Source organism: Metarhizium brunneum, chromosome 1 (genome assembly GCF_013426205.1).
Source record: "Metarhizium brunneum chromosome 1, complete sequence".
NCBI lineage: Eukaryota > Fungi > Ascomycota > Sordariomycetes > Hypocreales > Clavicipitaceae > Metarhizium > Metarhizium brunneum.
This window is the reverse complement of record NC_089422.1, coordinates 8,494,046-8,520,509: the sequence shown is the minus strand read 5'-3', so window position 1 is coordinate 8,520,509 and position 26,464 is coordinate 8,494,046. Positions and strand designations below refer to the sequence as shown.

The 26,464-nt window shown below is 53.1% G+C and overlaps 7 protein-coding genes and 1 non-coding gene across 8 annotated transcripts; 2 read left to right on the top strand and 6 right to left on the bottom strand.

Moving 5' to 3' along the window:
* Positions 1–2,342: 2,342 nt before the first annotated feature.
* On the bottom strand, positions 2,343–3,863 carry CTN (Cactin; the record flags this gene model as incomplete). The annotated part of the gene is made up of 3 exons (XM_014692498.2): positions 2,343–2,360; positions 2,422–2,454; positions 2,532–3,863. The coding sequence occupies 3 exons, from the start codon at positions 3,861–3,863 to the stop codon at positions 2,343–2,345; spliced, it is 1,383 nt and encodes a 460-aa protein (XP_014547984.2).
* Positions 3,864–4,528: 665 nt separating this feature from the next.
* bik5_0 (Bikaverin cluster transcription factor bik5) lies at positions 4,529–7,486 on the bottom strand (the record flags this gene model as incomplete). The annotated part of the gene is made up of 3 exons (XM_014692499.1): positions 4,529–6,241; positions 6,312–6,683; positions 6,761–7,486. 3 exons carry the CDS (start codon positions 7,484–7,486, stop codon positions 4,529–4,531), a joined length of 2,811 nt encoding a protein of 936 aa, XP_014547985.1.
* Positions 7,487–9,354: 1,868 nt separating this feature from the next.
* G6M90_tRNA00000019 lies at positions 9,355–9,439 on the bottom strand. The gene has a single exon. It is a non-coding gene; the product is annotated as a tRNA-Lys (tRNA).
* Positions 9,440–10,499: 1,060 nt separating this feature from the next.
* On the top strand, positions 10,500–12,376 carry RPL23B (60S ribosomal protein L23-B; the record flags this gene model as incomplete). The annotated part of the gene is made up of 6 exons (XM_066129960.1): positions 10,500–10,519; positions 10,577–10,864; positions 11,643–11,690; positions 11,796–12,042; positions 12,213–12,290; positions 12,344–12,376. 6 exons carry the CDS (start codon positions 10,500–10,502, stop codon positions 12,374–12,376), a joined length of 714 nt encoding a protein of 237 aa, XP_065986004.1.
* Positions 12,377–13,870: 1,494 nt separating this feature from the next.
* G6M90_00g025940 (uncharacterized protein) lies at positions 13,871–17,457 on the bottom strand (the record flags this gene model as incomplete). Its single annotated transcript, XM_014692502.1, has 2 exons — positions 13,871–14,094; positions 14,163–17,457. The coding sequence occupies 2 exons, from the start codon at positions 17,455–17,457 to the stop codon at positions 13,871–13,873; spliced, it is 3,519 nt and encodes a 1,172-aa protein (XP_014547988.1).
* Positions 17,458–19,033: 1,576 nt separating this feature from the next.
* On the top strand, positions 19,034–20,636 carry MTC1 (Maintenance of telomere capping protein 1; the record flags this gene model as incomplete). The annotated part of the gene is made up of 2 exons (XM_014692503.1): positions 19,034–19,619; positions 19,675–20,636. The coding sequence occupies 2 exons, from the start codon at positions 19,034–19,036 to the stop codon at positions 20,634–20,636; spliced, it is 1,548 nt and encodes a 515-aa protein (XP_014547989.1).
* Positions 20,637–20,988: 352 nt separating this feature from the next.
* Positions 20,989–23,111, bottom strand: MAE1 (NAD-dependent malic enzyme; the record flags this gene model as incomplete). Its single annotated transcript, XM_014692504.1, has 5 exons — positions 20,989–21,796; positions 21,858–22,101; positions 22,165–22,461; positions 22,544–22,736; positions 22,815–23,111. The coding sequence occupies 5 exons, from the start codon at positions 23,109–23,111 to the stop codon at positions 20,989–20,991; spliced, it is 1,839 nt and encodes a 612-aa protein (XP_014547990.1).
* A 340-nt stretch (positions 23,112–23,451) lies between these two features.
* Positions 23,452–24,612, bottom strand: G6M90_00g025910 (uncharacterized protein; the record flags this gene model as incomplete). Its single annotated transcript, XM_014692505.1, has 1 exon — positions 23,452–24,612. The coding sequence occupies one exon, from the start codon at positions 24,610–24,612 to the stop codon at positions 23,452–23,454; it is 1,161 nt and encodes a 386-aa protein (XP_014547991.1).
* Between the last annotated feature and the right edge of the window lie 1,852 nt (positions 24,613–26,464).

The window sequence follows — 26,464 nt, the reverse complement described above, 5'->3', positions numbered from 1 at the left end:
CCAACCTCGTTGAGATGGGATGTCTCGCAAGAAGAAGTGGTTTGCGAAAAGGCACAGGAATTCTTATACATGAGTTGAGTCGCAGCAAACTCTGCCATGGTGACTGGCTTCTGCTGCTCAACCCTAACAACTTCCAAAGAGTTCGTGTAGCTCACGGGATATCTCTTGTCAGAGAATGGTGGACCCATCTGTCTTTGGAGGTCAACCAAGGCCGAAGCTCACACGGCTGTACTTCCCGTCCGGTCTTCCCGTCCAAAGGCAGAGCGTCCTCCGTATATGTCCGCCTTGGCTAGACAAATGAAGTGGTGCTATTCTGCGCGTAGATGTGTATATGTGGATTGGAGATGCACGTCGGAGCGCTTGATAGGTGTCGATGGTCGTCACATGCAGCGGTAACACACTGCACAAGTTGACTCAGTTGTATAAGAGGACCCGTTGAGATCAAGAACAGCAATGTAGGGATATAACGAGAAAGGGGTGCTTTGCCAGCCGCAACAAAGGCGCATATAAATCGTCTCGACCCGCGGTATCTAGGAATGAAAAAAAATACAGGAAGGTGGCCGGGTTCTTTCAAATGGACTGAGAAGTCGTTATAATAGGAATCAACTGCCTCAACTAGCCTTGAAGCCATGGCTCTCGCCGACAACTTCTTGCCTGGGCGTTGTCCTATCCATCCAAGTCTGTTGGCGGGCACCAAGCCGGCCGTTCTGGGGAGGGCGTGCACCATGGCAAAGGGGCTTGAGCCTGAGTAGCCTGATACAAGCATTCACCAATGTAGTACACTCGAGAAAAAACACCAGTCGACCCATGTTTCTGTGTCGTAGGTATTCAGTATGCACGCACGCACGTGTGTACCTCCATTTGTGCGCACATCTGGATGCGCTGAGCACGGACAAGGTAAACCTGGTATTCGGGGCATGGCACCGTAGACGGGCCGGCTGATGGCCATGGCCCTTCCTCTCCTGCCCAAAAATTGGCACAAAACCTCAACGTCTAACGTTCGGCATGCATCTCGAGCAAGTCGTCCTTTCGGATGGGCCCGCGAGACCAAGAGGTGAGGTGTGCGGTTCGCCCTCGTCCTCACAGACACAGACACAGACCCTTCGTAGGGGCGTGTGGCGGTTGGGCCTGGTGAGGTGTGTCCGGGGTGGGCAATCAAGCAAGGATTTCGACCAGAGGGCTGTGAGACAGGGCAAAGCTGTAAATGAGCCTGGACGATTTCACCAAACGAAGGCTTGTGTAACCAGGAGGGCATTGGGAGACACTGGGGGAGGCCAAGTCGTTGGAAATGACTGCACTTGGGGAGCGTAAGGCTCCGTCTTCCCATCTCTGAAGTCATTGAGGCCTGCGCGCGGCAGAAGTTGTACACCTTCGCATCTTGATGGTCGCCAGGAAACCGTCCATGCAGGCCATCTCAGATCAACATCCAGCGTTAGCCGCAACCCGGAGGGCTGGAACCCAATAGCATGGTGCTCCAAAGTTTTCCAGAGATGCAGCATGCAGGGAAGACGACGAGTTTCTAGAATCAGGCTCCTTGTCCACGAACCCTCAACCCGCCTCAGCAGGCTGGGCCGTGATCCTTGTCGAGCAGCTCGAGTTGGCGGGAAAACCCCCGAAGAGTAGATCAGGGATGCATGTAAGATTCGGCTGCAGGTACTTAGTTTGGTCATGTATTACGCCTCGATCCCAGCTCTTGTGATAGAGAGGACCTTGGTTGCCAAACAGCAGATTCCACCAGGCGACACCGCACCAATCCAGACAGTGTCCAATATGTGACATCCCCCCTGCGTCTGAGAATTCAGCCACCAGTAGTGCATCTAACGAACAGTGCCGAAGAAAAAAAAAGTAAAGAATTCCGTGGGATCCATCTCATGGTCATGGGCGTGGGTGGGCAGTGCGGCCCCTTACACCGACACGCTGGTCAAAAGAAAGTAGGTACGGCCCATACCTGCGTTGTCAAATGACGACGACGCCGGTATCTGTCTGATACATGGTGGGGACAGCGAATGCAAGTAATAAAGAATCAGGGATGAACATGAGGCACGGCTGCACGCCAGCAGCGTGGCACAAAGGATCGACGGGAAGTCAACAACCGATAAGCAGAGCCTTGGTGATCTATTTGGACAAATTGCGTTGCCCAGAGCCTGCATATTGTGGTTTTCATCCCAAGTAAATAGCAGCACGTCAACACCATGTAAGTAAGATGGTCCTGCAGAGACGATCAGTGAGTCGCTCCCCCCCGGCCACTCCGCTACTCAATCGGATGTCATTCAAGCGGCCGCGCCTCGGCAAACGACTGTGCGGCTGAGGAAACCATGCAAGCCTGCAAACATCTTCCCAGTCTACTTGCGGTAGAATATCTGCAGGGCTCAGATTAGCCGCCTTTCCAGAACAACTTTGGGGGGGCCTGCGAGCGCTTACCTTTTTGAACTGAAAATGCAGTTGCAAGATGCCCTTGACAGAAATTAGTACGTGACAAATCCTGCATTGAGAATCGAGCCTAGTCAAAGAATTGCTAGATTTAGCCATACCTTTTCAAACGAACTCTTGAATCCACGCTCCCTCTTTGCACTATAATCCCATTCTCTGTCCACAATTCGAAAGGCAATATCCTCATAAGGCGGTCCCGCTATGAATCGAATAAGGCATGTATCGGCTTCACCAGCCGCTGCAAACGACTCCCCTTTCCGCCTTCCATGCTCGCGGATGATCTTGAAAGTGGGTGCTTTCGTTTTATCAATAAGATCAGGATAAAATATATTAAACTTGTATCCCTGAACGACTTTTGGGGGCGGATTGTCGTGGTCGTAATGGGTTTGGTTGTATTTATTCCATTCGTACCCCATCTGGACTCTGTTGAAGTATCTCGGCTTGCGTGCTGTGTATGTGTCTGCCCATTGAGGTTTCGAGCCAGTAGGTACTTGTTCTTCCGCATTAAAAATCTCTTCATTCTCGGAGACACCTCTCGCGGCTTCTCGGTCGTAGAGGGCGTTGGTGACGTTGGAGGCATCTTCATTCGCCACCGGCTGAGGAGAAGGTTGCGGTTCAGAAGGGACGGCTGCATTTGAAATTGCTTTTGCGTCTTGTTTCGGTCGTGCTACTGGCCCTCGTGTTTTCAGCATCTCAGCCCGCTTCTCTTTGATCTCATTGTAAATTCGCGTCAAGGTAGCCTTGGACTTCCAAACCAAAAGATGGCGCAACAACTGTTCCCAGTAATCGGTGTCGATATTTTCATCAGTCTGCAACTTGGTCTTGATTTGCTTCTCCAGGGCCTCTAATTGATCATACGATTTTGGGCTTAGAATGCGATCAATATCGTCCACGACGCTATTCACCACACGCCCATCTCGAGTATTCGTATCGACTTTCGACTTCAGGTCCACGCAGATTGCACGCAAAGCTTCCCAGTATTGTCGATTTCGTCTGTCCGTCTCAAGTATGTGATAGGAAGAAATATCCGATTCGAGTTCCTTGAGTTGAGCCAAGGTCAACCCCTGGACAATCACTTCCGGTGCATCGAGCTGGATATCCATATCGCCCTCATCGTCATCGAAAACATCTCGTTCCTCGTCAATATAGCGCAGATTGAAGGCGAGCCGGTCGATTGGTTTTGCTCGTCCCTCACGAACCCGGATGTCTGCCTTCTTCTTGGACTGTTTCAGCACAAATTTATCTTCATCCGCTACGAACTTCCTCGACTGCTCTTCTTCTGTGAGATACTTGGCTGCATTTTGAGCCGTCTTGGAAGGCCCGGGTTTTGTGGATTTCGAGATTCGGTTGTACGCGTCGGCGCGGGCAGATGTTGCATCACGGCGACTGGGAGGCCTCCGGTCGTCAATCATTACCCGGCGACCAGGATCCATTGCAGCACTTGAAAAGTTCTTCGTTTCTGTTATCGTCGACCTTGTTTCGCAAAAAGGTTGGAGAATGATGCATACAGCAAGTAAACAAAGGTCGGGATGGGTCTCGCAGTTGCCAGCTGAGATCGAAAATAAAAGTGGGCCAGAATGACGATTTCATTTCTCCGAGACTTTAAGAGCATCAGGCATCAATTAACAGAGTGGCAGGTTGTACATCAATAGGGCCTAATGATCGTTTTCACGCATTCCACGACGCCGAAAAATATTCGAATAAACGCGTTATCCGATCCTAGTCTACCACGTCCAAGCCTCCAAGGTACCTCGGTTGATCAAGATGTGGATCATGTCTTGTACATTCCCCTACACTATACACGACCAGGAGAAGACATTCTCAAATCTCCCTCTCGAGACCATCTAGATTTTTTTCCCTGGAAGATTTTTATCACCGTAAATTCGCAAAGCGACCATCTAAGTTTATGGTGACGCGAACTTTAAATTCATACTAAGTAAGTGGTATAGGTTTTCTCATCAATGCCAAAACACCAAAACTCATATCCCACCGAATTCCCTCAAATTTATCGTACATGCACAGCAGCAAACGCCCCCAAGGAACAATACACCCAAACACCACGGCCCCATCAGTCGGTCCTGTTGATTTTCCTTTTGCTTCACCAACCCTCATGTTTCTGCGTACTCCCCATCTCCAACCCCCTGATGCTTTGACTCCAATCCTGCCAATCGAAATCATCCCCCAGCATATCCGCATCCTCCGTCACATCAAACTGTGTATTCATCACAGTAAACGGATCACTCCACAAATATGGCGTCAGACCATCATCCTTGGATGGCTGCGCCTGCAACATGAGTGCCTGCTGTCGAAGAATATCCTCGCTCATCTCATTCTGAAGGGGCATAGGGGCAGACGGAGCCGACCCCGATGAGCCCAGATTGCCGCCATTGTTTGCAATGTTGTCTATCCGCCAGAATTCAGCCACATTTGGGTTTGGCTGTGCCATGAGTTCGTTCATATATTCCATTGCCGCGCTAGACAGGTTAAGCTGTACAGGGATGTTGCCCGGTGGTTTCAGTGTATCGTTGCCAGAGGCAGCTGTCGCAGACGCGGGCTCCTGAGGGGGAGGGGGTTGGCGGGCGATGGAATATGACGGCATGGGACTGGAACCGTCTGGGCGAACGAGAGACCACCACTTCTCGCGCATTTGTTCCATGACGTTTTCAGCGCCAGGGACGGGACCAAAACGTGCTTGTGCTGGGTTCATGCGCTCTGCAAAATCGAGCCGACGGGCTTCGTCTTGGTTTGCTTTGAGGCGAGCGAGTTCTGATTCACGGTGTTTGCGGGCTTTGGCGAATAGCTTTCGTAGCGGGAGAAAGACTGCGGCGTGATCTGCCCTTTTGGCTAGTTCAAGAGGATCGATGTCGTAGCCATTGATGGCGTCCCAACCACGTTCAACAAGGGCTGTCCATGGGCGTCGACATGTTTCAATCAAGGTGTAGGCGATGGCGTGCCAGTTTGTGTACGTCTTGAACAACCACCGGTACTGCTTGCATCGAGGATCCGTGTTGAGCTTGTGGCCGTACTCGATAACCTCAATAGCAGCCACATAAATTCGCTGACGGATCTCGTCTGTGAGTTCGTACTCGGAGCCGGGGAAGAGCATAGGATGGTAGATGACAAGGCACATCTTGGCCACGATGACGCGGGCAATCATGGCTGCTACCCAATACAGCGGATCTGTCTCGTCCAGAACGTGCTGGAGAAACTTGTGTTCCACACGCTGATACACCTCGATCAACATGCGCTCTCGCTCAGCTATGCTGCTTTGGTCGACGCCAGGACAAAGAGATGACATGGCCGAGGCAGCGGCGACGAGACGTCTAGAGAGCCCACAAATCTCGCATCTAACGATAGAAACGGCGCAGTCTGATCTCCCTTCTCGAGGAACGGGGAATTCGGTACTGCCGGGGCTGATATCTGAGTCGTTGATGTTGCTCGGCTTCAAAGTGTCGTAAGATCGCTCGCTAATGGTCATGTCTGTTCCTAGTTCCTCAGCAGATCGGAGGTCCAAGACTAAAATTGCCCACCAAATACGTCTTCGAATCTCTGTCTCGAACGGAGACAACCTCAAATGAGTGCCATCTCTGTGTAGACCCATCCCCTGTGCAATGCGGATTACCAGTCCAGTCAATGCCCAAGAGAAACGGCTCTCATCGTGGCGTCTTACGACTATGAGAAAGAGGGTGAATGATTGAAGGACCGCAAGATCTGACGTATCGAGGAAGTTGGCTTTGGCTAGGGATTGCTCCACGGCAAAGCGATATTGAGCGAGCATGTCATCTTTGTTTGCGTCAAAGTTGGCTTGAACCTGGAGCGCGACGGTTAGCAACCAGTGAAGGCTCTAGTGAGGGAAGTGAGGAGGATGTGAGAATTCTCACCTCATCCGGCTCAAGTGAGGTGATGGCTGCAAAGTAGATGGCAAATACCAGCGCCTCATTACCGGGCGTAAGCTTGCCGTGGTTCCTCCTCGCATCGCTGATGATGAGCTCGACGGACGGGACGTGCAGCAGTTTAATGAGAGGCTCAACATTCTCCTGGTACACTGACCACAAGAAGCTGGCATGAGATGGTAGCGGGTGGCATTTTTGCAAATCCACATCCGCCGATCGGTAGCCCAGGATGAATCCCTGGTGATCCGTGATGTTGCCAAAGCCTGTGGATGGCGAGTCCGTTGGCGTTCCCTCAAAGTCTGAATCTTCAGCGTCTTCTTCGCCTGTGAGGAGTTGAGTTTCCTCACGAATAGCGTCCAGCTGAAAAGCAAAAGCATCAGAAGTCAGCTCCCATGGTACAGACATGGAAGGAGATGGATTTGGCTTGGGCGACATACCTCATCATTGAGCTTTGACCAGAATCCGCTGCTCACATATCGAGACGTGCCTCGTTGGTCATCCGACACCAAACGACCAAAATTTGGCTGCTTCTCTTTCCGGCCGGCTTCACCACTGTGGCCAGCCGACGAGTCGGTCCCTCTCGGGCTGCCTTCCTGGCCAGCGATGTGATCCAAGGTGCCCGGCATGTGACGCAGCGACAAGCCCTCCATGCCAGACTGCATGTCCGGCGAGGCTGTGGTCGAGGGGCCCCGGGCAGCAGGCTCGTCAATCTGGCCGCTCAGCTCTTCCACGATGCCCTCGAGCTTCCTCAGTCTCTTGACCAGCTCGGCCTCCCGGTGGCTCGACGTCTTGGGCGGTGCATTGGGGTCCTTGGGTCGAGGCTGGCGAGGCGCACGCCCCGGCGCAGGGAAGACGCATGGAATCTGTGCGCGGCGACAGTTGGAGCAGGGCATCTGCTTGTCGCAACGAACCTTGCGCCGGCGACAGGTGACACATGATCTGGGATTCAAGGCAGGCTGCCCAGAGCTCCCCGGGGCCAGTATCGGGCTGGTATACGAATCGGGGCCTGTGGTGGGATACACGGTGACATTTCCCGACTGGTGATGAGACGAGGACGACGCTTGTCCGGCGTCTTGGGTCGGCGAGGTCGGCGAGGGCATATTGGTGTTGTCGACGCCGTCCTGACGCTGGCCAATGTTATTGAAGTTGAATGAGTTTGTCATGGCGAGTTTTGTGATTCCCGCGCGGCCAGGTACAGGGACCAGACAACAGAGAGCATCTGGCGATTCGCCGTGAGGGCGGGTGCGGCGAGCTGTCGTCTAGGGCGACATCGGCGATGCCTTCGGCGACCGACTTGGGTGTCCAAGGGCTGAGAAGGAGCGTCTGTGAAGATGGATGGCCAGAGTTGGCTGGCGACGACGTCCAACGGTGAAACGTCAAGGCCAAGACTCACTGGGTGCTCACGCAGTCAAGGAGAGAATACGTGTGGGGGAGTGGCAAGGCTTGACTTGACATGAACAAAACCGTCCAGATGTGAGAGGCGAGGGTTGTGGGACTTTTCTCAGAGAAGCACGGGGAGGAATTCGCCGCGTCTGGCACCACAAGCCGGGCCCAACATTGACATGCATGTGCTCGTGCATCGCGGCATGGGAATGAGGATACGGAGTAGTCATGTTACAAATCGACGAGTAACGTCTGGTCGAGACATGGAGCCGGTCGTCAAACCTCGAGCGCTCCCACAAGCTCCATGTCGGCCCAAAGTCACTCAAGTGATTCAACCGTGTCCGTCCCTATTGCTGGACTTGACCCGCTGATGAATAGAATCTTGACAAGGTCAAAATCACCTGTGCACGCTGATCTGATCTCCAAATGTTGGGTCAATCGTCCAAGGTCCCACTGATCCACTGAGCCTTTTTCTTCGGGGCGGCTCAGAGCGGGGGTTACAGCAATACTGGTAGTACTGAGTAGTACTCCGTACCATCGACCGGACACGCTGACATGGAAGAATTGATGTGACATGGATGGAATTAGGATTTAGGGCTGGCAACTCCGTACCTTATTGCGCGCTAAACAGCGACGAGAACTGGGGCCATCAATTGATAGCCAGCACTGGGCTCCAGAATGTGGCGTCAAGTTCAATGTTCTGTCCTCCACCCAACGAATGCTGTTCTTGTCCTTGCGCCTTACTGAGAGCATCAATCCATGGTTTACATGATACTGCGGCCCAACACATCCACGGTTTTGCACACTGATGATGATGATGGTGACGGTACCGCTCTTGACTGCGATACGTATCTGCTCTCCTCTCTACCATGTCACCACAGTCCGTCCATCCGTTTTTGAAACCTTGGAAACCTTAAACACGCCGTCTTCTACACCAGCATCTTTCTCGTGCCGTGTGCATCAATGGGACCTTGTGGCACCGACTAGCATGTGGCAGCATGGGGGTAGTCCGCCACTGCCATTGCGAACTTGCCATCAAAACCAACATTTTGAAGGCTTTCCAAAAATGTGATTTCGACCTCTGTAACCATGTGGGCTCAAAGCCATGCCGCCCATCAACGGAGAATCAGAACGGATCAATCGACGTGGAGTCTAGTGCTGCAGATCCAACACGTCCAGCGACGGTGCTTGGCTTCCGAGTCTATCAGGGCCTTGGCCGACCATGATCGGGACGTCTGTAGCTGCCTGTTGGAGCCGTATTAATGCTGAAGGGAAAAAATTTAGATTGATGATTTGGTATGAGTCATTTGTACACGTTCTCATGCATCATTATACGTAGCAAATTTCATGTTCTGTACTCCGTATTGTGCTGCAATTCCGTTTCGCGCTTCACATCATTGACGCTCTGGAAATCTCTCTTGGCACAACGTATCACTGGCCTAATCATAAGCCGGAATGTGAAGAGCCCAAGGCAATCAACTTTAAAGGGAAAAAAGTACTTCGATATAGGCGATATAATACAAGCAAGTACACACAGACAGGCATGCACCAACCAGCACAGTCGAGAGCAATATTAATTGCAAAAAAGTAATGTCCCCCAAAAGGGACAAAAAATTAATTGCCAATCGAAGAATGGAACTATAGGAAAAGCCCGATGCGGGGGTCGAACCCGCAACCTTGAGATTTCGTGTACTCGTAAGAGTCTCACGCTCTACCGATTGAGCTAACCGGGCCAACTCACGTTGGTGGTGCTTTGTTGCGGATGAGCGTCGTTATTCTCCTTTATAGATCCGTATTATCGAATTGATGTATTTTAATTGAAGTGAAGTTCTTCATAGCTGTCCGTTCCAAGATGCGCTGCGCGCCGTCTACCAGAGCATCTACCATCCCACTCCGCCTTATACTCGGAATTATTATTCTTGTTTCACACATTTTGGCCCCTAATAGTGTCTATCAAATGATCCTCTTTGTTTCCGTTTGCACTCATTCTCTAACCGACCGCTCTGTCCTGTCGGTGGGAGACAAGCCGCATCGGATAGGGCCCCACCGGCAGTCCGTCCTTGGCCCGGCATGCTTCCGGTGTAAATGACCCTCGATATAATTTACAAGTTCATGATTCAAGTGCTGGTAAGGAGGGCAGCCAGGGGCAGCCCATATGAGTCCATATAACAAGAAACCTCCAGCGTCAAGATATACTTTCGACAATGACACCAGCTCTAGATCTCCATACCCGGCATCATCGTCTTCATCTTCACCTCATTCCCTCATAACTTACAGTTCTTGCGACAGGATTTCGCAATCGTGCATGGATCTGCTCGACTTGACTGGCAGAATCTGCTGTGTCGCATTCCACCACATTTGGTGATTGGCCAATATGGGGAAGCGTGGTTGGCGGAGCGATATACAAACTGGAAGGTTTCCGCATTAGCGTCGCGACAACGTGTGTGAAACCATGCATCATGGTCCTTCTTTGGCTTAATTTTTTTGCCGTCCAAATCCCGCGCCATCTTTCAAGGAACAAGCCGAGTGTCAGTCACCAGGGCGGCCGTCAAGTATAGATGGACTGGTGGCGGGTACCGACAAATATCGTCTGTCGGAGGGAGTGCCGACTGGATACATGAACATCTGCAGCCATTTCGCTATTCAACCAGAGCCGCATCAATGCTAATAATCTTGGACGCACTCTGGCCTCACGTAAATTTAAGCGATGGTCGCGATGGCGTCAGATGGTTTACGAAAAGTTTCTCAACACAACACATCTTTTTCAAACAGTAGGCTGCCTGCCATCTCACCATGTCTGGCTCCAGACCAAGGTTAGTTAATATCCTCTCGAGCGGAATAATCTACCCAGATTTAATAATGAGACGCAGGCATAACATTGATCGGTTCCTCGAGGAGGAGGAATTGGCCGACAGGATGTTGAAAGTCGCGGGTTCCACGCAAGACACGTCCACGGCAAAAGTCGCAGAGGACGCCCCAGCACATCAGGCAGAGGACAAAACGGGCAAAGGGAAGACCGACGGTGATTGGGTGGATGTGCAAGCACCCGGCGCTTCAGGAGGGACAGCTGCGGAAGGGTCGTGGGTCGACGTGGGATCAACCAAGAAGGTCGAGAATCAGGAAGGGGGAACGGCTTCGGTTCATGAGACGAAAAAACCGTGAGGCAAAAATCACATCAAATTCGCATGCCTGAGTTTTCCAATATATTGGGCAGATTGCACTCCGTACTTATATGGAAAGAAAATAATGTGAACAAGGCCTCTTTCTTAAATTGCAGCCATTTTCCTGATTTCATTCACTTACACGAGAAGCTGCTGCGAAGAGAAACTAGGGAAGGAAGAGTCAAGGACCAACCCAGTCTCTCAAAAGAGAAAAACGCTAGAGGTGGGGCCGGGCATGACGAAACACCCACCGCGCACTGATAAAGTCCCTATCGTCACGTGAGACATCACTCGCTTCCCATAGGGTTTCTCACCCCACAGATTGCTTGGATTTTTTTTCACCCGAGACTCCAGCTCACGACGGCAACCCGAGACTCGGCAGATTTTCTCACGAATTAACGCCACAACCAAACCGACACAATGGCCAAGATCTCGTAAGTAATTATGCAAAATGCCTGTGATTCTCGAGTATCCAAATTGGCGACGTGCAAGAGAAGGGACAAACTGGGAAACCAAACCGAAGACGACCTTGAACAACCATCGACAACCAGATTTTTTTTTTTACGAATTTATGGGCGGTAATGATGGGGTGGAAACTCGCAATCAAGAGATTCTCTTGCGGCGCATTTCGACGCGTACGAATTTTCGGCGGCAAAATTGATACCTGAAACTCGCACTTTTTCGACGTCTGCCCATTCGAGATACCCGAGACTCAACAGGCGGGCACACAACAGGTCCCATGATGAATTAATCGCGACTGACTGGTTCTGTACAGACGTGGTGCCCCTGGTGGCAAGCTTAAGATGACCCTGGGTCTCCCTGTGTACGTCCCTTGACCCCTCCGCCGACACGCGCGACCTCCTGCCCCGAGCACCCAAGATGCGCCCCGAAAAGCAAAGGGAGAAAAGAAACTAACACGGCTCCGCAGCGGTGCCGTCATGAACTGCGCCGACAACTCGGGCGCCCGAAACCTGTACATCATCTCGGTCAAGGGTATCGGCGCCCGCCTGAACCGTCTCCCCGCCGGTGGTGTCGGTGACATGGTCATGGCCACCGTCAAGAAGGGAAAGCCCGAGCTGAGAAAGAAGGTCCACCCCGCCGTCATCGTCAGACAGTCCAAGCCCTGGAAGCGATTCGACGGTGTCTTCCTGTACTTTGAGGACAACGCCGGTGTGGTACGTGTTCATCATCCTGCTTCCGAGGCGGCACACGAGACTTGAGGGTTTTCCAAACGGGACACTTGGCTTTTTCCACGAATTGCCAGCTGGGGATGGACTCGGGAGAACTCGAAAAATCTTGCGCACCGCCAAAATATAAAACCACGCAACTGCTAACATGGTCGCAGATCGTCAACCCCAAGGGCGAGATGAAGGGCTCCGCCATCACCGGCCCCGTCGGCAAGGAAGCCGCTGAGCTGTGGCCCGTAAGTTCCTCCACGCAAAATCTCCTTCACCGGCCAAAGCTGACTCTGCCTAGCGTATCGCCTCCAACTCTGGTGTCGTCATGTAAAGTGGTCCAACGGGAGTGATTAGAAAACGGGAATGGGAACGAGAGAGAAGAAAAAAATCAGCAACGGTCATGTCCCACCTATGCGATCTATAGAAGCAACCATGACCGTCCTCTTGGTACTTTTTGGGGATGGAAAACGAAGAGGAACAACGACGGAGCACCGGGGAAAGCATGATAGTCGCTGGATTAGGCAGGCTCTGCATTTTTTTTGGTTGCGGGCGTGTAAGGATGATTCATACCAGGTATTGCATCATGGACAAGCAAAAAAAAAAATTGAGCAACTGTCAATGTGCCCTTGTGATTATGTGTTTTGTGAGTATCATGCATCGTTTCTCGACACGGGGTCGATGCGATGGGAGGAAACTAGCGCCTGTTCTTCGCGGGTGCTTCTTGGGCAGCCTATTGCTGTGGTTTCTTATCAGGTTGCATCGGGAGTATTGTCCCAGGGGTGCATGGGCCCGGCTCGCCAGTCGAATTCAATCAGTGATTCCGGCATTTCGTTGGCTTCTGTCTTGATGCCAATGTGCACCCAGCTTGGGCATACGGACCCCAAATTGTGCGCTTGTGGGTCTCGGCATCCCAACGTCAAAATACTACCCTATACCATGGTGTTTGTCACTTACAAAGTTACGACAGCGGTAGCGTAAAGTGATAGTAAATAAATCAGTTGATCCTTTCTTCAATAGAAGCAGTAATAAAGTTAAATCATTACCAGTTTACTTTTGGTCAACCTGGATAGCAAGTACAAGGCACTCGTTTACTGCCTGGCTCATGTCATGTACGCACCAGCAGCGGATTGTCATGACTCAAGGATCGCACCACTGCAACACACCCCAGTGTGCGTACTACCACAGACATCACGGCAATGACACGATATGACACATGACACCATGACACACAAAACGCAGACCTTTGATGGAATATCGCTCCATTCACAAATAAATACCTGTCAGATGTATCTGTACAAAATGCCAATGACCAAAGATTACCCGCCCCGTCCCTCATGGTGTGTGGCAGGGAACAGGGCAACGCGCCAAACGCCATATTCGGAAGTTCATCAGGGTCGATTCTTAGGCCTCAACGGCTGTGTAAGACGCCTGGTCTTCCAATGCCAATTTTCCCTCTGGACGAGTAGAAATGCAAAAAGAGCAATGTGGAGTGCGCGAAATGAAGAAAAGGCAAAACAAAAATCCGAAACCCGTTATTCCTCCACAGTAGAAAGATTATGTACCTATTTTAGCGCATTATTTTCCCTGCACCAGAGGGCGCGGGATCAGAACTGAGCGCGCTGATTCGCGCTGTCCCAACGGTACATGTAATGATACATGTTGCATACGGATGTCAATCCACCTATTCGGATGTAATTCGCCAAGGCAACGACTCGAAATTGTACCAGCGAGGGTCAGTCCAGACCCGGTATTGGTTGAGCGCGGAATTATTCAACTACTCTGCTCCGACTTGAGAGAGAGTAGAGTTGAGATGCAACTCATCATCTCACTGGTTCGAGGGGAACGGGTAGTTGATTCCTGGCATAGCTGGCACATAGCCTCCCTGTGACTGTCCTGGAGGAGGAGGTTCCTTCTTGCTTGGCTTGACCTTTGGTTTGGGTGCAATGACACCGAGCTTCTGCTCAGCGGCGGCTTGAGCTGCTTTCTTCGCCGCAAGAGTCGCCTTTCGCTTTTCCACAGCGCCAGCCATGTTTCCATTTGCCCAGCGACCTAAATACATGGTTAACATCAAGCTTGTCTGTTGAGTATACTGATGAGATAAATCATGCAATGCTTACTCTTCATGGATGCCGACATCTTTTCAGACTTGGTCATGTTCTTGTAGTCCTTTGGCTTATCATCGCCCGGTTGTGAGGATGGGGTGCCGTTGCGGGCGTCGCCAGCAGGTCGCACAACCTTGATCTTTGCAACCTTGCGGACTCCGGCGCCGGGTTGGGCATCTTGAACTGGCTGATCGAGAGCAAATGACGACTCAATACCACCAAAGGGCTGGGGCACACTTCGCTTGCCTCGCTTGCGAGGTGGTGCCTGGGCTGCTTCGTCTGTTTCATCAGGGTCGTCACGGAACCGCTTCTGACGCTTGGGCCGGAAGGAATACGACGACTCGGCTGTATGAGATGACGACTCTGATGATGCAGTTGACGGCCTTGAATCGCCATTGTCGGTAATGGCCGAAGAAGGCTCGCTGAAGTTCTTGGATCTGGGTATTTTCAGCGTCAGCATATGCCGCTTCCGTTGTTTCGGCTCAGGCTGAGAGTCTTCGTCCATGAACTCGGAATACGTCTCGTCATATCTAACAGGTTGTCTGCCTCGGCGGCGACCTGACCTGCCAGTTTCTTCCTGCGCAAGGTTGTCTGAGCTGCGTGGTGTAAAAAATTCCTCAGCAGTGCCGGGGCCCACATTGCTGGCACGAGGACCACGTCGTCTCCTAGTCTTGGGAGCTTCGTTCTCTGCCTCCGAGTTCCCGTCCCCATTGAAGCTTGATGTGAAGGCAACCTGGGCTCCCTCGTCTGCGTTACCCGCATTCCGGCGTCTCCTGCCTCGTGTGGGAACTGGCGTCGAGCTTCGGCTGACATCCTGAGTAGCAGGGTCGAAAAGCTGAACGGGCTTGCGTTGTCTCTTGCCGGTGACCTCGTCAGCTTCTGATGCCTTGACTGTTTGCCTTGGCTGGTTACGCAGTGATCGCCCTCTGGTCATGATGCCAACTTGTTGGGTCTCTGGATTCTGACGACCAATCTTGGACGGGTGAGGATCATATTCAAAACCATAAGTAGCAGCCATGATGCGGTCCTGTCCCTGAAGATAGCGAGTCTCGCTCATGAGTTCCCGTTCCTTTGCCTTGTAGCCCTTGACAGCGAAGTCTGGCTCTTCGTGATTGACACCATGCTGAGTCGGGTTTCTCGTCCTAGATTCGTATTTGGCATCCGCTAGACGTCGGCGCTGTGAATTTTCGTGGTCGTCCACCAGCCTTCCGAGATCGAGCCATTCGGTTTGCCACTGTACAAGTGATATATTGATGGCCTCGAGAATCTCGTATAACTCGGCAGTGGTCATATCTTCGTAATTTTCGATGGCTGATATGTACTCTTCAGGGTCCCGAGTTTTGCGATATTTGTAGTATCGTTTTCGCTCAGGAACCTCTTGCGAATCAGACTCGTCACCATCATCTGCGTCATCGCCAGCCGGGGCGGGAGAGTTGGTAGCCGTAGGATCCATTGAATCTGGAACTGGAGAGCCTCGTGTTGGCGTGTTAAGGGCAGGTGTTGGTGCTTCGATGCCTGAGGGGTCTGGAGCGTCGTCATTGTCCTCTATCATGGGCTCCATATCATTGCCATCTTTATCACCATCCTTGTCGTCTGGGGTGGTCTCATCTCCGCCGGCTTCATCGTCGGAACGAGCCTTCTTTTCGGGATATGAGACATATTCACCATCCATGTACGGTGTCAAGTAAGCCCAGCGACCGACGGGAGCCGGCTGAGGCTTACTTGGTCCCAGTTGTGATGTTCTTTTGGGTTTGAAGATTTCCTTCTTCTCGGGACTTAGAGTATCCGAGTCTTCAACAACTTTGTCCTTAACTTCAGTCACAATCGATTCTGGTGATGACTTGCGCTCCTGGTGCGGAGCTTCTTGATCTTTGAGATCTTCCATTTTGGGATCCATAACCTCCTCCACTGATATAGATGGCACTACCAAGGGCGTTTCCGCAGGCGGGCTGCCCTTGGTGTTTGAATCTTCATTTGCATCCAGGGTGGTTGCTTCTTCTGAGGCGACGTTATCAACAGCGCCTACTGATGGAGACTGTTTGGCTGGAGAGATATCTATGGGCTCTGCAGTAGTAGGCTGTGATTTCAGTGGTGATGGTTCAGTTACCACTGGCTCTTTCACAAACTGTTCGACCTCGCTTTCTTTGGGAAGCTCAGAGGAGACAAGGTCGTTGTTTTCCGACGTACGGTCTTTCATCTCATCGGAAACAACAACATCAGAAGTAGGCGCCACATTGTCTTCAGTTTGCTCCTCTACCAATGGTTCCGATTCGGCCACTGTCTCCGCCTGGGCGATGGCGGGCAGATCCTGTGTGGCGACTGGAAGTGTTTGTGCGTTGGGTATTTCAGCAATTTTAGTGTCAGAAAGCTCAGGCTTTTCTTCGGCTTTGTTAGAAGAGACGTTGGCAGGCTCATTGACCTTTGGGGTATCCGTGCTTTCTGATTGAGCCTCAATGGGCTCAACCGTGGCAGTAGGTTGCTTAGATGATGAGGGAGGGGGGCTTGCTCGAAGGTTGGGATCAATGTCCATGTCTCGAGTCTCAGCATTTGGACGCTCGTCGTTGTTTGTACTCTTGTCATTGGGGTATAGGACGCCAAAATTAGATACCGTGGGCGCAGACTTCCACGAGCCGTCCAGAGACTGAGCAGCGGACGAGGTACTCGAATGACTGTCACGGCGGACCTCTGACTCATCCATGTCGGAAAAAGAGACACCAACTTCAATGGTATCCTTTACGTCTTCATCATCGCCATGATCGGCCCTTCCGAGGGCTGAACTGCGAGCAGGATTTCTTCGCACATTGCCGGAAGCATCAGCGCCGAGTGAGGCGCCGCGTCTCTTGGCGCCGGAGGCATAAAACTCTTCCGAGTCGTAGCTGTGATCTGATTTTCGCTTCTTGGCGCGAGCTGAAGACGTGGAGCTGGGGACGACGACCTCGTCGTCTACGTGCTCAAATGTGTAATCCACACGAGCCCGCTTGCGAAGTGTGTGGCCACCTTTCCTGGGACTGTCGTCGTCAAACTCATCATCATGGATGCCGTAGCTGTCCATGGTTCTGGACCGGCGCTTGACACCCTGGCCGCGATTGCCCGAGGCTGGGGTTGAGAAAGTGAAAGTGTGGTGAAGACTTTTGCTTCCGCGCCTGCTCTGAGTCGCGGGCTGGGGGCTGTTTGCCGCCGAGGCGTGGGCCATTACAGGGCTCGCAGAGGGATGGTCAGATATACTCTCGGGAGGAGTAGACTGAGGAGAGGTAGAGTCGCCCAGGGTTTTGCGACGTGTGGTTGCTGCCGTCCGACGAGCGCGGTCCATGTCGAGCCGGAGCAGCCAGCGTGTTGCGGAGAGCAGGCGTGTAAGAAGAAGGGGGCAATGTGTAAGAGGCCAACCATCCGGGAGACGGGCACACGGGGGATCAGGGAATCAGGTGACGAGCAAATGCCCAGGCGGCGATGAGCAGCCCGGCCACGAGGTGAAGTGACTCGAGGTCGTGAGGCCGCGGATGAATCAAGAAGGGGAGAGGCAAGGCTTTGTATGAGCCGGGCCACAATACCATGAGTGAGCCAATGTCGGCGCAGGAGAGAATTTTGAAAGGCAAACGCAGACAATGACAAATGCGCGGCAGGCTCAAGGAACAAAAAGAAGAGCGCCGGACAAAGCGCAGGCGGCCTGGAGAAGCGCTGATGGCCGCGGCGGTGATGCAGCCTGACAATATCAGAGACTTTTCAATGCGTCGTCGCCCGTGTCGTTGTTAAACCAGCCAGTCTCCTGGCCATCGTTTTTCTCAAGGTGTCGTGGTCCGAATAAGCCAAGACCCAGTTTCCTGACAAGGCCAACTGCGGGTCCCGTCTAGGTACGTACCTTTGAGCTGGAAGGCTTGGGAGGGCCTTGGGGCGCCTGGGTCTAGGTACCTAGGTACTTGAGTACTTATTTTAGGTTAAAGTGAACCAAGTCAAGTCAATACCAGACCGCCAGCACTTGCGCCACAGGCTCTCCGTTTTAGGCGTCTTCGGGGCTCAATGGTAGGCGCGTGGACAGTGGACAGAGCCCGCTGTAGGGCCCTTCTGTGGCGGGCACTGGGCCGCTGCTCGTGCCACCTGGGGGGCAGCAGTTGGGGAGCACCAGATGTCAAGTGCCTGCTCAAGTGCCTGTGTGGGCATGCAATTTGGGGCCCTACAGGTTCCCCGGGGTTCCTCCGTGGGTGGCCGACCCGACCAATCGAAGTGTCTGGTGTCGGGAAGGATGTGCCCCCCTAGTCCTTTTTGGGCCGGGGAGACGATGCTCCCGTCGTCCAGGTGGTAAAGCGGAGTACAGCGCACTTGGGACGCACCAGCAAAACTTTGAAGGGGCAGCAACAAGAGTTTACATGGCATTGAATATGCTGGAGGAAGCTGTTTGATTTCCGTATATAGGTACAATCTGCGGGCGCCAAATGCGTGATTCACTCTGAGGACACGGGCCACGGCAGGCTGTCCTGCATTGAGCCGCTTAGATCCTTGGGGCCTCGAGCCAGTCAGCACGCTATGCACGTGTCATGCGACGAGCGGCCTGCCTGATCTCGTGCGCTGTGGACACTTGAATCGGGACGTGGAAGCTGGTGTAAGTTGACAAGCTTGTCCAAGCCTTGAGCGTCGTTCCATAGCCGGAGCCCCCCTTGAAGCCGGACATGGAAACCAGGCGCCTCCACTCTTCCACACCTCGAACACAAGGTCCCAACTCCCAAGCAACCAACCTCACCCCACCGACAACATCAAACACTTGACATCTTGCTGAGCGCTCCCTTGTTATACCAAGCTCCTCTTCCGCACTCTGGTCCAAGCTCCAAGTTCTTTGTCATACCCCGTATTGCACAATCGCTCGCTAGATCGCGAGAAGAGACTGACGCAGCACCATGGCTTCGAAAAAGACGAAAGCTGCCGCCTCTGCCGCCGACGACAACCTCGACGAGCTCTTCCAAGGCATTGGGGACGACGCCAAGTCCAAGAAACCGACAAACCCCAAGTCTACCAAAACGGCCTCATCAGCATCCAAGACACAGGGCGATGATGACATCCTGGCTGACCTCGAGTCTCAGCTTGCGTCCGAGAAGTCAGCATCACGCCCGCACACTCCCCGAGGTGTTAGACGGCCAGCTGGTACACCCCCTGTTGGCGACGACAAGGCCACAGCAGCAGCAGCGGCAGCCCCTAGTGTTCGCAAGTCTACCGACAGTGCCAGAAGCTTGAGAGCGAACTTGACGCCTAGCGCCACTAGCTCTGAGCCTCATGAGGCCGAGAAGAAGGGCGCCGCTGAGCAATCTCAACAGCAGCAGAGCGGCGGAGGATGGTGGGGAGGCATCCTGTCAACGGCTACTGGCGTCATGAAGCAGGCCGAAAATGCCTACAAAGAGATTCAACAAAACGAAGAAGCAAAGAAATGGGCTGACCAAGTTCGGGGCCTATCAGGGGGCATCGATGTTGGGGCTCTCCGTAACTACGGTGGGTGTTCACGGGAGACTGACAACGAAGGACCGCTGTTGCTAACGACCTATAGGTGACGAGTTGCGAACCCGAGCGTTGCCCACGTTTACCAACATCCTCCATACTCTTGCGCCGCCGATTTCGTCCCACGAGAGACTCATGATTCACATTACCCATGATCTTGTCGGATATCCGTCGTTGGACCCCTTGGTTCACGGCGTTTTTGCCCGTGTCATGTCGCAAGTCGAAGGCGGCGACTTACTCGTTGTACAGCGAGGCCGTGAGAGCAGCTCTGGACGCTACAGTGATGGCTCTGCGGGCTGGCGTGATGGTCCCTGGTGGCGCCAGACTGATTCCACTCGAGAGCTTGGACTAGTGAAGGGCATGATCGAGGGTACCAAGTTGTGCCGTGCCGGCGCCGAGTCGTATGCGAATGAATACTTTGCCTCCCACGGGGGCATTGAGCAAGCCAAGACTCGGGCTACAGAGGATCTGAGCGAGAGCAATCCGGTGCGGACTTCAGACATCTTCTTGTCTGTGCAGGCTATCTCTACAGACGGCGACAAGGCACTGTTTGCTGGCTCTGCCTCGGCCGTGAAGGAGAAGGAGACGTCGGCTGTGAAGGAGCAGGACGATACGGATGAACTTGTGTGCTTTGCCGTCTATGTTCTTGACCCGGTTCATGAGATTGAATTTTCTACAGTCAGCCAGAGTATTCCTTCAAAATGGGTACGCTGGCTGGACGCTGCCTCTCCCCTGACGCCCCGGACCAGCGACGAAAACCAGGACAACCCCTTCGATGCCGGTATCCCAGAAGACATCAAGGACATTATCGAAAGCGGTGGTGTCGATCCGCGCGAGTGGGTGGCCGAATGGATCGAGGAGACGTTGTGTCTGTCAGTAGGTGTCGTTGCCCAGCGATACGTTGCCCGACGAATGGGAGTGGGCGAAGGGGGTCTTGGACGAGGCAAGAAGAGGGTGGATGAGCTTATCGAGGCCAATGCCGGAGAGGTGGCAAGAGCTGGGATAATCTAAGCTGATGGGCGACTTGGCTGTTTTTTTGGTTCGATCTCCTTGCAGGTACCAAGGATTTGGAGTTGGGAATTGGGAAGCAGTTATTTTTCGAAATGCTACAAGAATAATCAGTTTTGAGTACTGCAGCGTTATGCTGTTGGTATAATAATACATGTACGTTTGCTGTACCCGTGTCTAATGCCCCGTAGGCCGCCTTTTGAATCATTTTGCCTGTATGTATATTGCATAGGTACCTAGGTAGGAAACATTGAACATAATTCGCTAAACCCGAGCCCAGTCGACTACTGCTAGCTGAGGTCCATAGATGCCGGCATCACTTGACATATCACGCGGAACTCGCGATGGTCATGTTCTACTGCTGCGCCATTGCACCATAGGCCGACATGTCGGACATTCTATCCACGGTACCGGCCTTTCTCAATTCTCCCCTCGCAGTGCGGCCTGCGCCCTCCATTTCCACCTTTTCCAAATCGCGATACCTCGGCTCCCACATCTGGACCCTGATCCATTCGCGCAGCTGGTGGTCGTTGGAGGGGATGCCGTCCTCTGTTGCCACGCCCTCTTGCACGGCGGCCTTGACGATGCCCATTGCCACCTGCAGGCTCACGTCCCTCACGTCCCCTACGGCCGGCAGCAGCGGCGCGGTGGGATCCCTGAGCGCCGGGCTCATGGCCGCGACGGCCTGCACCGCCGCGACGAGCATCTTGTCCGTGAGCAGCCGGGCCCTGGACAGGATGCAGCCGAGCCCGATGCCCGGGAACACCACTGAGTTGTTGCACTCGGCAATCTCCATCGTCACCTGCTCGCCGCCGGCGCCCCATGGCCCCCGGACGGGGTCGAACGGCGAGCCCGTTGCCACCAGCGCCTTGCCCCGTGTCCATTGCAAGAGGTGCTCGGGCGTCTGCTCGTGCAGCCGCGTAGGGTTGCTGAGGGGGAAAATGATGGGCCGGGCCGTGTGCTTGGCCATCTCGGTGACGATGTCCTGCGTGAACGCTCCAGGGACGGTGGACGTGCCGATGAGCACGTTGGGGCGGACGGCCTGGATGACGCCGAGCAGGTCCGTCCTCTGGCCGGTCCAGTCTGCTGGGTTTTTGGCAAAGGGCCGCTGGGCATCCGAGACCTTTGTTTCCGTGGTGAGAAGGCCAGGTCTGTCGATGAGCCTATTGACCATGTGCTGTTAGCGGGAGCAAGGGGGTTTGGCAGGAGGCGAAATACGCTCACCATATTTGCTGGGAAGCCTCCTCGGGAGACGTGCTGCCCTCCGCGGCGATGGCGTCTCGGACCTGGTCTGCGATCCCGATGCCCGCACTGCCCGCGCCGAAGACGACCATTTTCAAATCCGCGAGTTTCTGCCCCGACACGTGCAGACCTGCCATGATGGCGGCGAGCGTCACGCACCCTGTTCCCTGGACGTCGTCGTTGAAGCACGCCATTTTGGGGCGGTACGTGTCTAGAATCCGCCTTGCTGTACAAAAGAAAGAAAGCATCAGCCGTATCCTGATCAGGGTCAGAAAGAAGCATCCCTTACCGTTTAGTAGCCCAAAGTCCTCAAAGTGAATATACGCCCGCGGGTACAGCCTCCTCGCCGCGCGCACAAACAAGTCCACAAACTCGTCGTATCTCTCTCCCCGAACCCGCTTCTCCCTGAGACCGAGGTACAGCTCGTCGCGGAGCAGATGCTCATTGTCCGTCCCGCAGTCCAGCACGACGGGCAGGCAACGGTTGGGATGGACGCCCGCGCAGAGCGTGGCGAGAACGAGCTTGGCCACGGAGATGAGCACTCCGCCTACGCCCTGGTCGCCTATGCCTAGGATTTCCTCCCCGTCTGCCGCGCAGCAGAAATATCGCGCCGTCAGTATGACAAGAGTCAAGGGGGACCTTTGCTGTACACACGGGCTCGGCCTCACCTGTAACGACTATGTAGTCGATATCGTCTGCCTCTCCCCACATTGCTAGGTCGTGGAAGACCCTCTCCGTGTCATTAATGTTCAAAAAACAGCCCTCTGGCCGTCTGAAGAGCCGCGAGTAGTTCTGGATGGCATCTCCTTCGGTGGGGGTGTACACCACGCTGAACATGGCCTTTATGTTGTCCTGCAGCAGCTACTGTCCCATTTCAGCCCATGGACTTGCTACGACGTTGGAGAGGGTTTGCTGCGATTGATACTATCAATCACATACCTTGTAGTACAGCACCTCATTCTGTTCCTTCAGCGAGGCCAGAAACGTATTCTTGGCCAAGTCACCCGTTTGCGAGAGGTACTGCTCGTGGGCTCGTTTGGCCTGTTCTTGCAGTGTCTGGACATTTTGCGGTAGCAGGCCGGTGAGATTGAATACGCGGCGTTCGTGGGCGGGAAAGGCAGAACCCTTGTTGAAGTAGGGTGTGTTGAGGACGGCCTGGCCTTGGAGAGCGCATGGGATGGGGCCGCTGGTGTTGAGGGTGAGGTGGTCGAACTGGGCATCTTTTCTGGAAACCATCTTCCCCCTCTATTTTTAATAAGCTGTCTCCGAGATGTCCGGGTACTTGGCTGACGATGAGAACTACGGTGTTGAGCGAAATAGATTGTGTTGTGAGACTGGGTGGGTGTAAGGCGATGACGTAGGGGGCACTTCATGTGGTATCAAATCAGATAAGCTTTTTTGGTCAGCAACGCCCAACTGCACAACCTCGGTTTTGACTTTCTACCATTATCAAGATGGGCGTTAACACTATGGGGCAAATACATACCTGCGAACGATTTTTCTACAATGGGCTCCTAGAAATAGTTATATAATATTTTATAAAAATGAATGGCACTTAGAATGAAGGGTTGTTTACTTATTCCTCTTCACTGCTCGTCTCGCTTTGCCTCCTATCGCCCCAGTCCACCAATGTGTCTCGGAGGACTTGTATCTTCGTCAAAGATGTTTCCCGGTGTGGCCCGAGGCAGTCGTCTAAGTCCATGATCATCTTCGACAGTAATTCCGGCCAAGAATCGCTTGAACATGACCTCCTGTCGCTGCGGGCATGAAGCTCCTGTCCCTCCACCCCCTCAAGCCAATTGAGAATCCTGTTGTCCTTGTCGTTGTTTTTGTTGTAAGAAGGACCTCCCACTCCTCCTGCAGACGCGTCTTTCGCACACGTCCGCCAATACTTGTACGACTCATTCAGTAAGAAGACTCTGTAGCAGTGCATTATGGCATCGATGTGTTCCCTGATCCCAAGATTCTCGGGCAAGGGATTCCTGTCATCGCCAATATTGCTAAATTCCTCCTGCTCCCACCTTTCAGCGATTGCAGCCCGAACTAACACAGCCGTCCACCAAAGCAGCGGTTCGTGGCGTGGATCTGCATCCTCGTCAAAGTTGTTTGACCAACGCATGATCCATTCAATGCGATCCCACAAACAATCATAATCAGTGGTATCTAACGGCTTATCCATGCACGACCCCGTCGTACCCATGGAAGAAACAAGTAGTTTAAGATCGCTGCGCCGGGTATGGTCCAGCTTAAGACCCATTTCGCGAAGCATGCCGTTTTCATGAGAGTAGACGAGAAAGGATATGAAACCCGTCAAGCTTGTGTGATAATGTTGCCGAATGTCGCAGTCCTCAGGGGCGGCCAAGGACACCAAGGCTATATAAAGGCGGGTGTTTATGCCGTCGAAGGTGTTGAGTAGCCATTTATCAGTCCTTGCCTCATATCTATCCATGCGGTTTCGGATACAAAAGTCTATGGCCTGCCGTCCCTGACGGGTTAGGTGGAGTCGTTTTCTGGTTTCCTCCAGAGTCTCTTCCCTCCCCGAGATGCTTCTGAGCCCCTGGAACTCGGGGGGCAGGTGGGAGGGCTGGCGGCTGCTTGCTGAGAGAAATGCACTCCAGTTCTCCTGAATCTTGCACCAGGTATTGTCATCCCTGCCAGGGACGAGGAAGTCGATTGTCCGCAGCCATGTCTCGCACAAGACACGCTCGTATCTATCTTCAACGCGAAGGCTGACCATGAGACTTTTCGTGATGTGTTGGCCGGCTTGGTGGATTGAGACGCATATGCTTGGGCGAAAAATGGCAAAGAAGATTGGGCCAATTTAATCCCCGTCTTTGTGGTCACACTTGGTTGAAAATGGACACGACATGAGAGTGTAGGCCAGACCCGACCTGACCTGACCATTGCTCTTTCCTGATTAATCATCCATACATACACCAAGGATTAACCCAACTCCCAACCCTAACCCTGGGCAAAGCCTGGGGTCTCCATTATAACTCTAGTAAAACACCTGAAAAAGTAAGACCAATGGTCAGGTCAGGTCAGGTAGGCGAGCAATGGTCAGGTGATAATTCTCAATCTCCATAAGATTAGTTGCGCCGTGTCACTCTACATCAATCATCATTTACACATGGACCCATGCGCAGCGGCACGACGCCCAGTTCGTGTCGAATGTCGGTACTCAAGGAGCCACGCCCATGTAAAAAAACATTGCCAACCCACCGGCAGAAGACGGTGAAAGGCAGACAGGCGTGGACTATGACGGTCCGGTCCATCTTGCAGCATGTACACAAAGCGTCCAGATGGACGATTTGCCCAGCGGGCCAGTCTACTTCATCCAAGGAGCACAAAACGCCCTCCTTGGGGAAGGCCTTTCGAGAAAGATTCGTCGATACCGAATGACTGGCCATGGAGTGCTGCGATTCTACGGAGACGAGCAAGAAAGTAGGAAATGCAAGCGAGCAACCTACCGGTGCCAATCTACGCACCGCGTATTGAGCCCATGCGAGCCTAGGGAGGCCGTGGAGGGCTGGCAGTGGTGATGGGGGTGATGTCTTGCTGTGTGAAGAAGAGCAAAAATTGTTTTCTGCCAGAGCAGTGAAATGGCAAGTCCATGTCTTGGTCTAGTTTAGGTTGCTGAGTCAGCAGTGTTCTAGTGCCGGGGGCCGTGGGGCGCCGGCATAAACTCGTGGACCAGACAACAAAAAGTGGACGCGAAGCGACGTGACGACCGGGCACCACATTGCAGTCTGATTGAAACTGTTTCTCGGAGGCGCCAGCCGTCAGCTAATTTTTTATCGACGGCATCAATTGCCGTAGCACTGGGGCCCCATTGGGTCACTCTGAATGCCGCCATCTTGCCACCGTTGATAGATGGACCGCCGTTGTGGCTACAAGGGTTCACAAACGCCTGGCCTGCGTCGAGCATCCCGCCTGGACCTCAAGTCTTTCCAAGGAACCAAACAAATGCAACATCACCCTCACTGATGCCATCGAAACAGTGCGCTTGACGAGTTTCGTTTCGACATTGCCACTGGTGATGCCTGCTGCGCGCACGTGTGATATATCCTCGACAGGCACAGATATGCCCTTGAAAACTATTTGCCCCGTTTACAGGGCTCTGAACAGCGATCCTGCTTAGTGCAGTTTTTCTGAATTCACAGCCCTGGAAGGATCGACTCTCTCCAGATACCAATATGAGCTCGTTGCAGGCCGGCAGAAGAGTTCCGCCCTCACGCCATCACAATTACATATGAAAAACCTACCATCTCTCGAGAGCAGTTGTCGGCTGAAATGAAGCATATAGGGGGCTGTGGTGTTGAGTGAGAATGAGCGCCATGCGTAACTACAGTGATACGGGGAGCCAAGGACGTTTGAGAAGAAGAAAAAGTAATGGAATACTTTCTTCCTCTGGATGATACCGCCACTGCGCCGAAAGAATCAACCCTCCAAGCATCGTCTTTGCCAGGAGGGCTCGGCATATGTAAACCGGAAACAACATCATCATTTGCAAGGCATCTGCCAAGCTTCCATGTCACAACAAGCAGGAACCTTTGGTATAGAGTTTCAAGTCGGTATAGAGAGCCTTT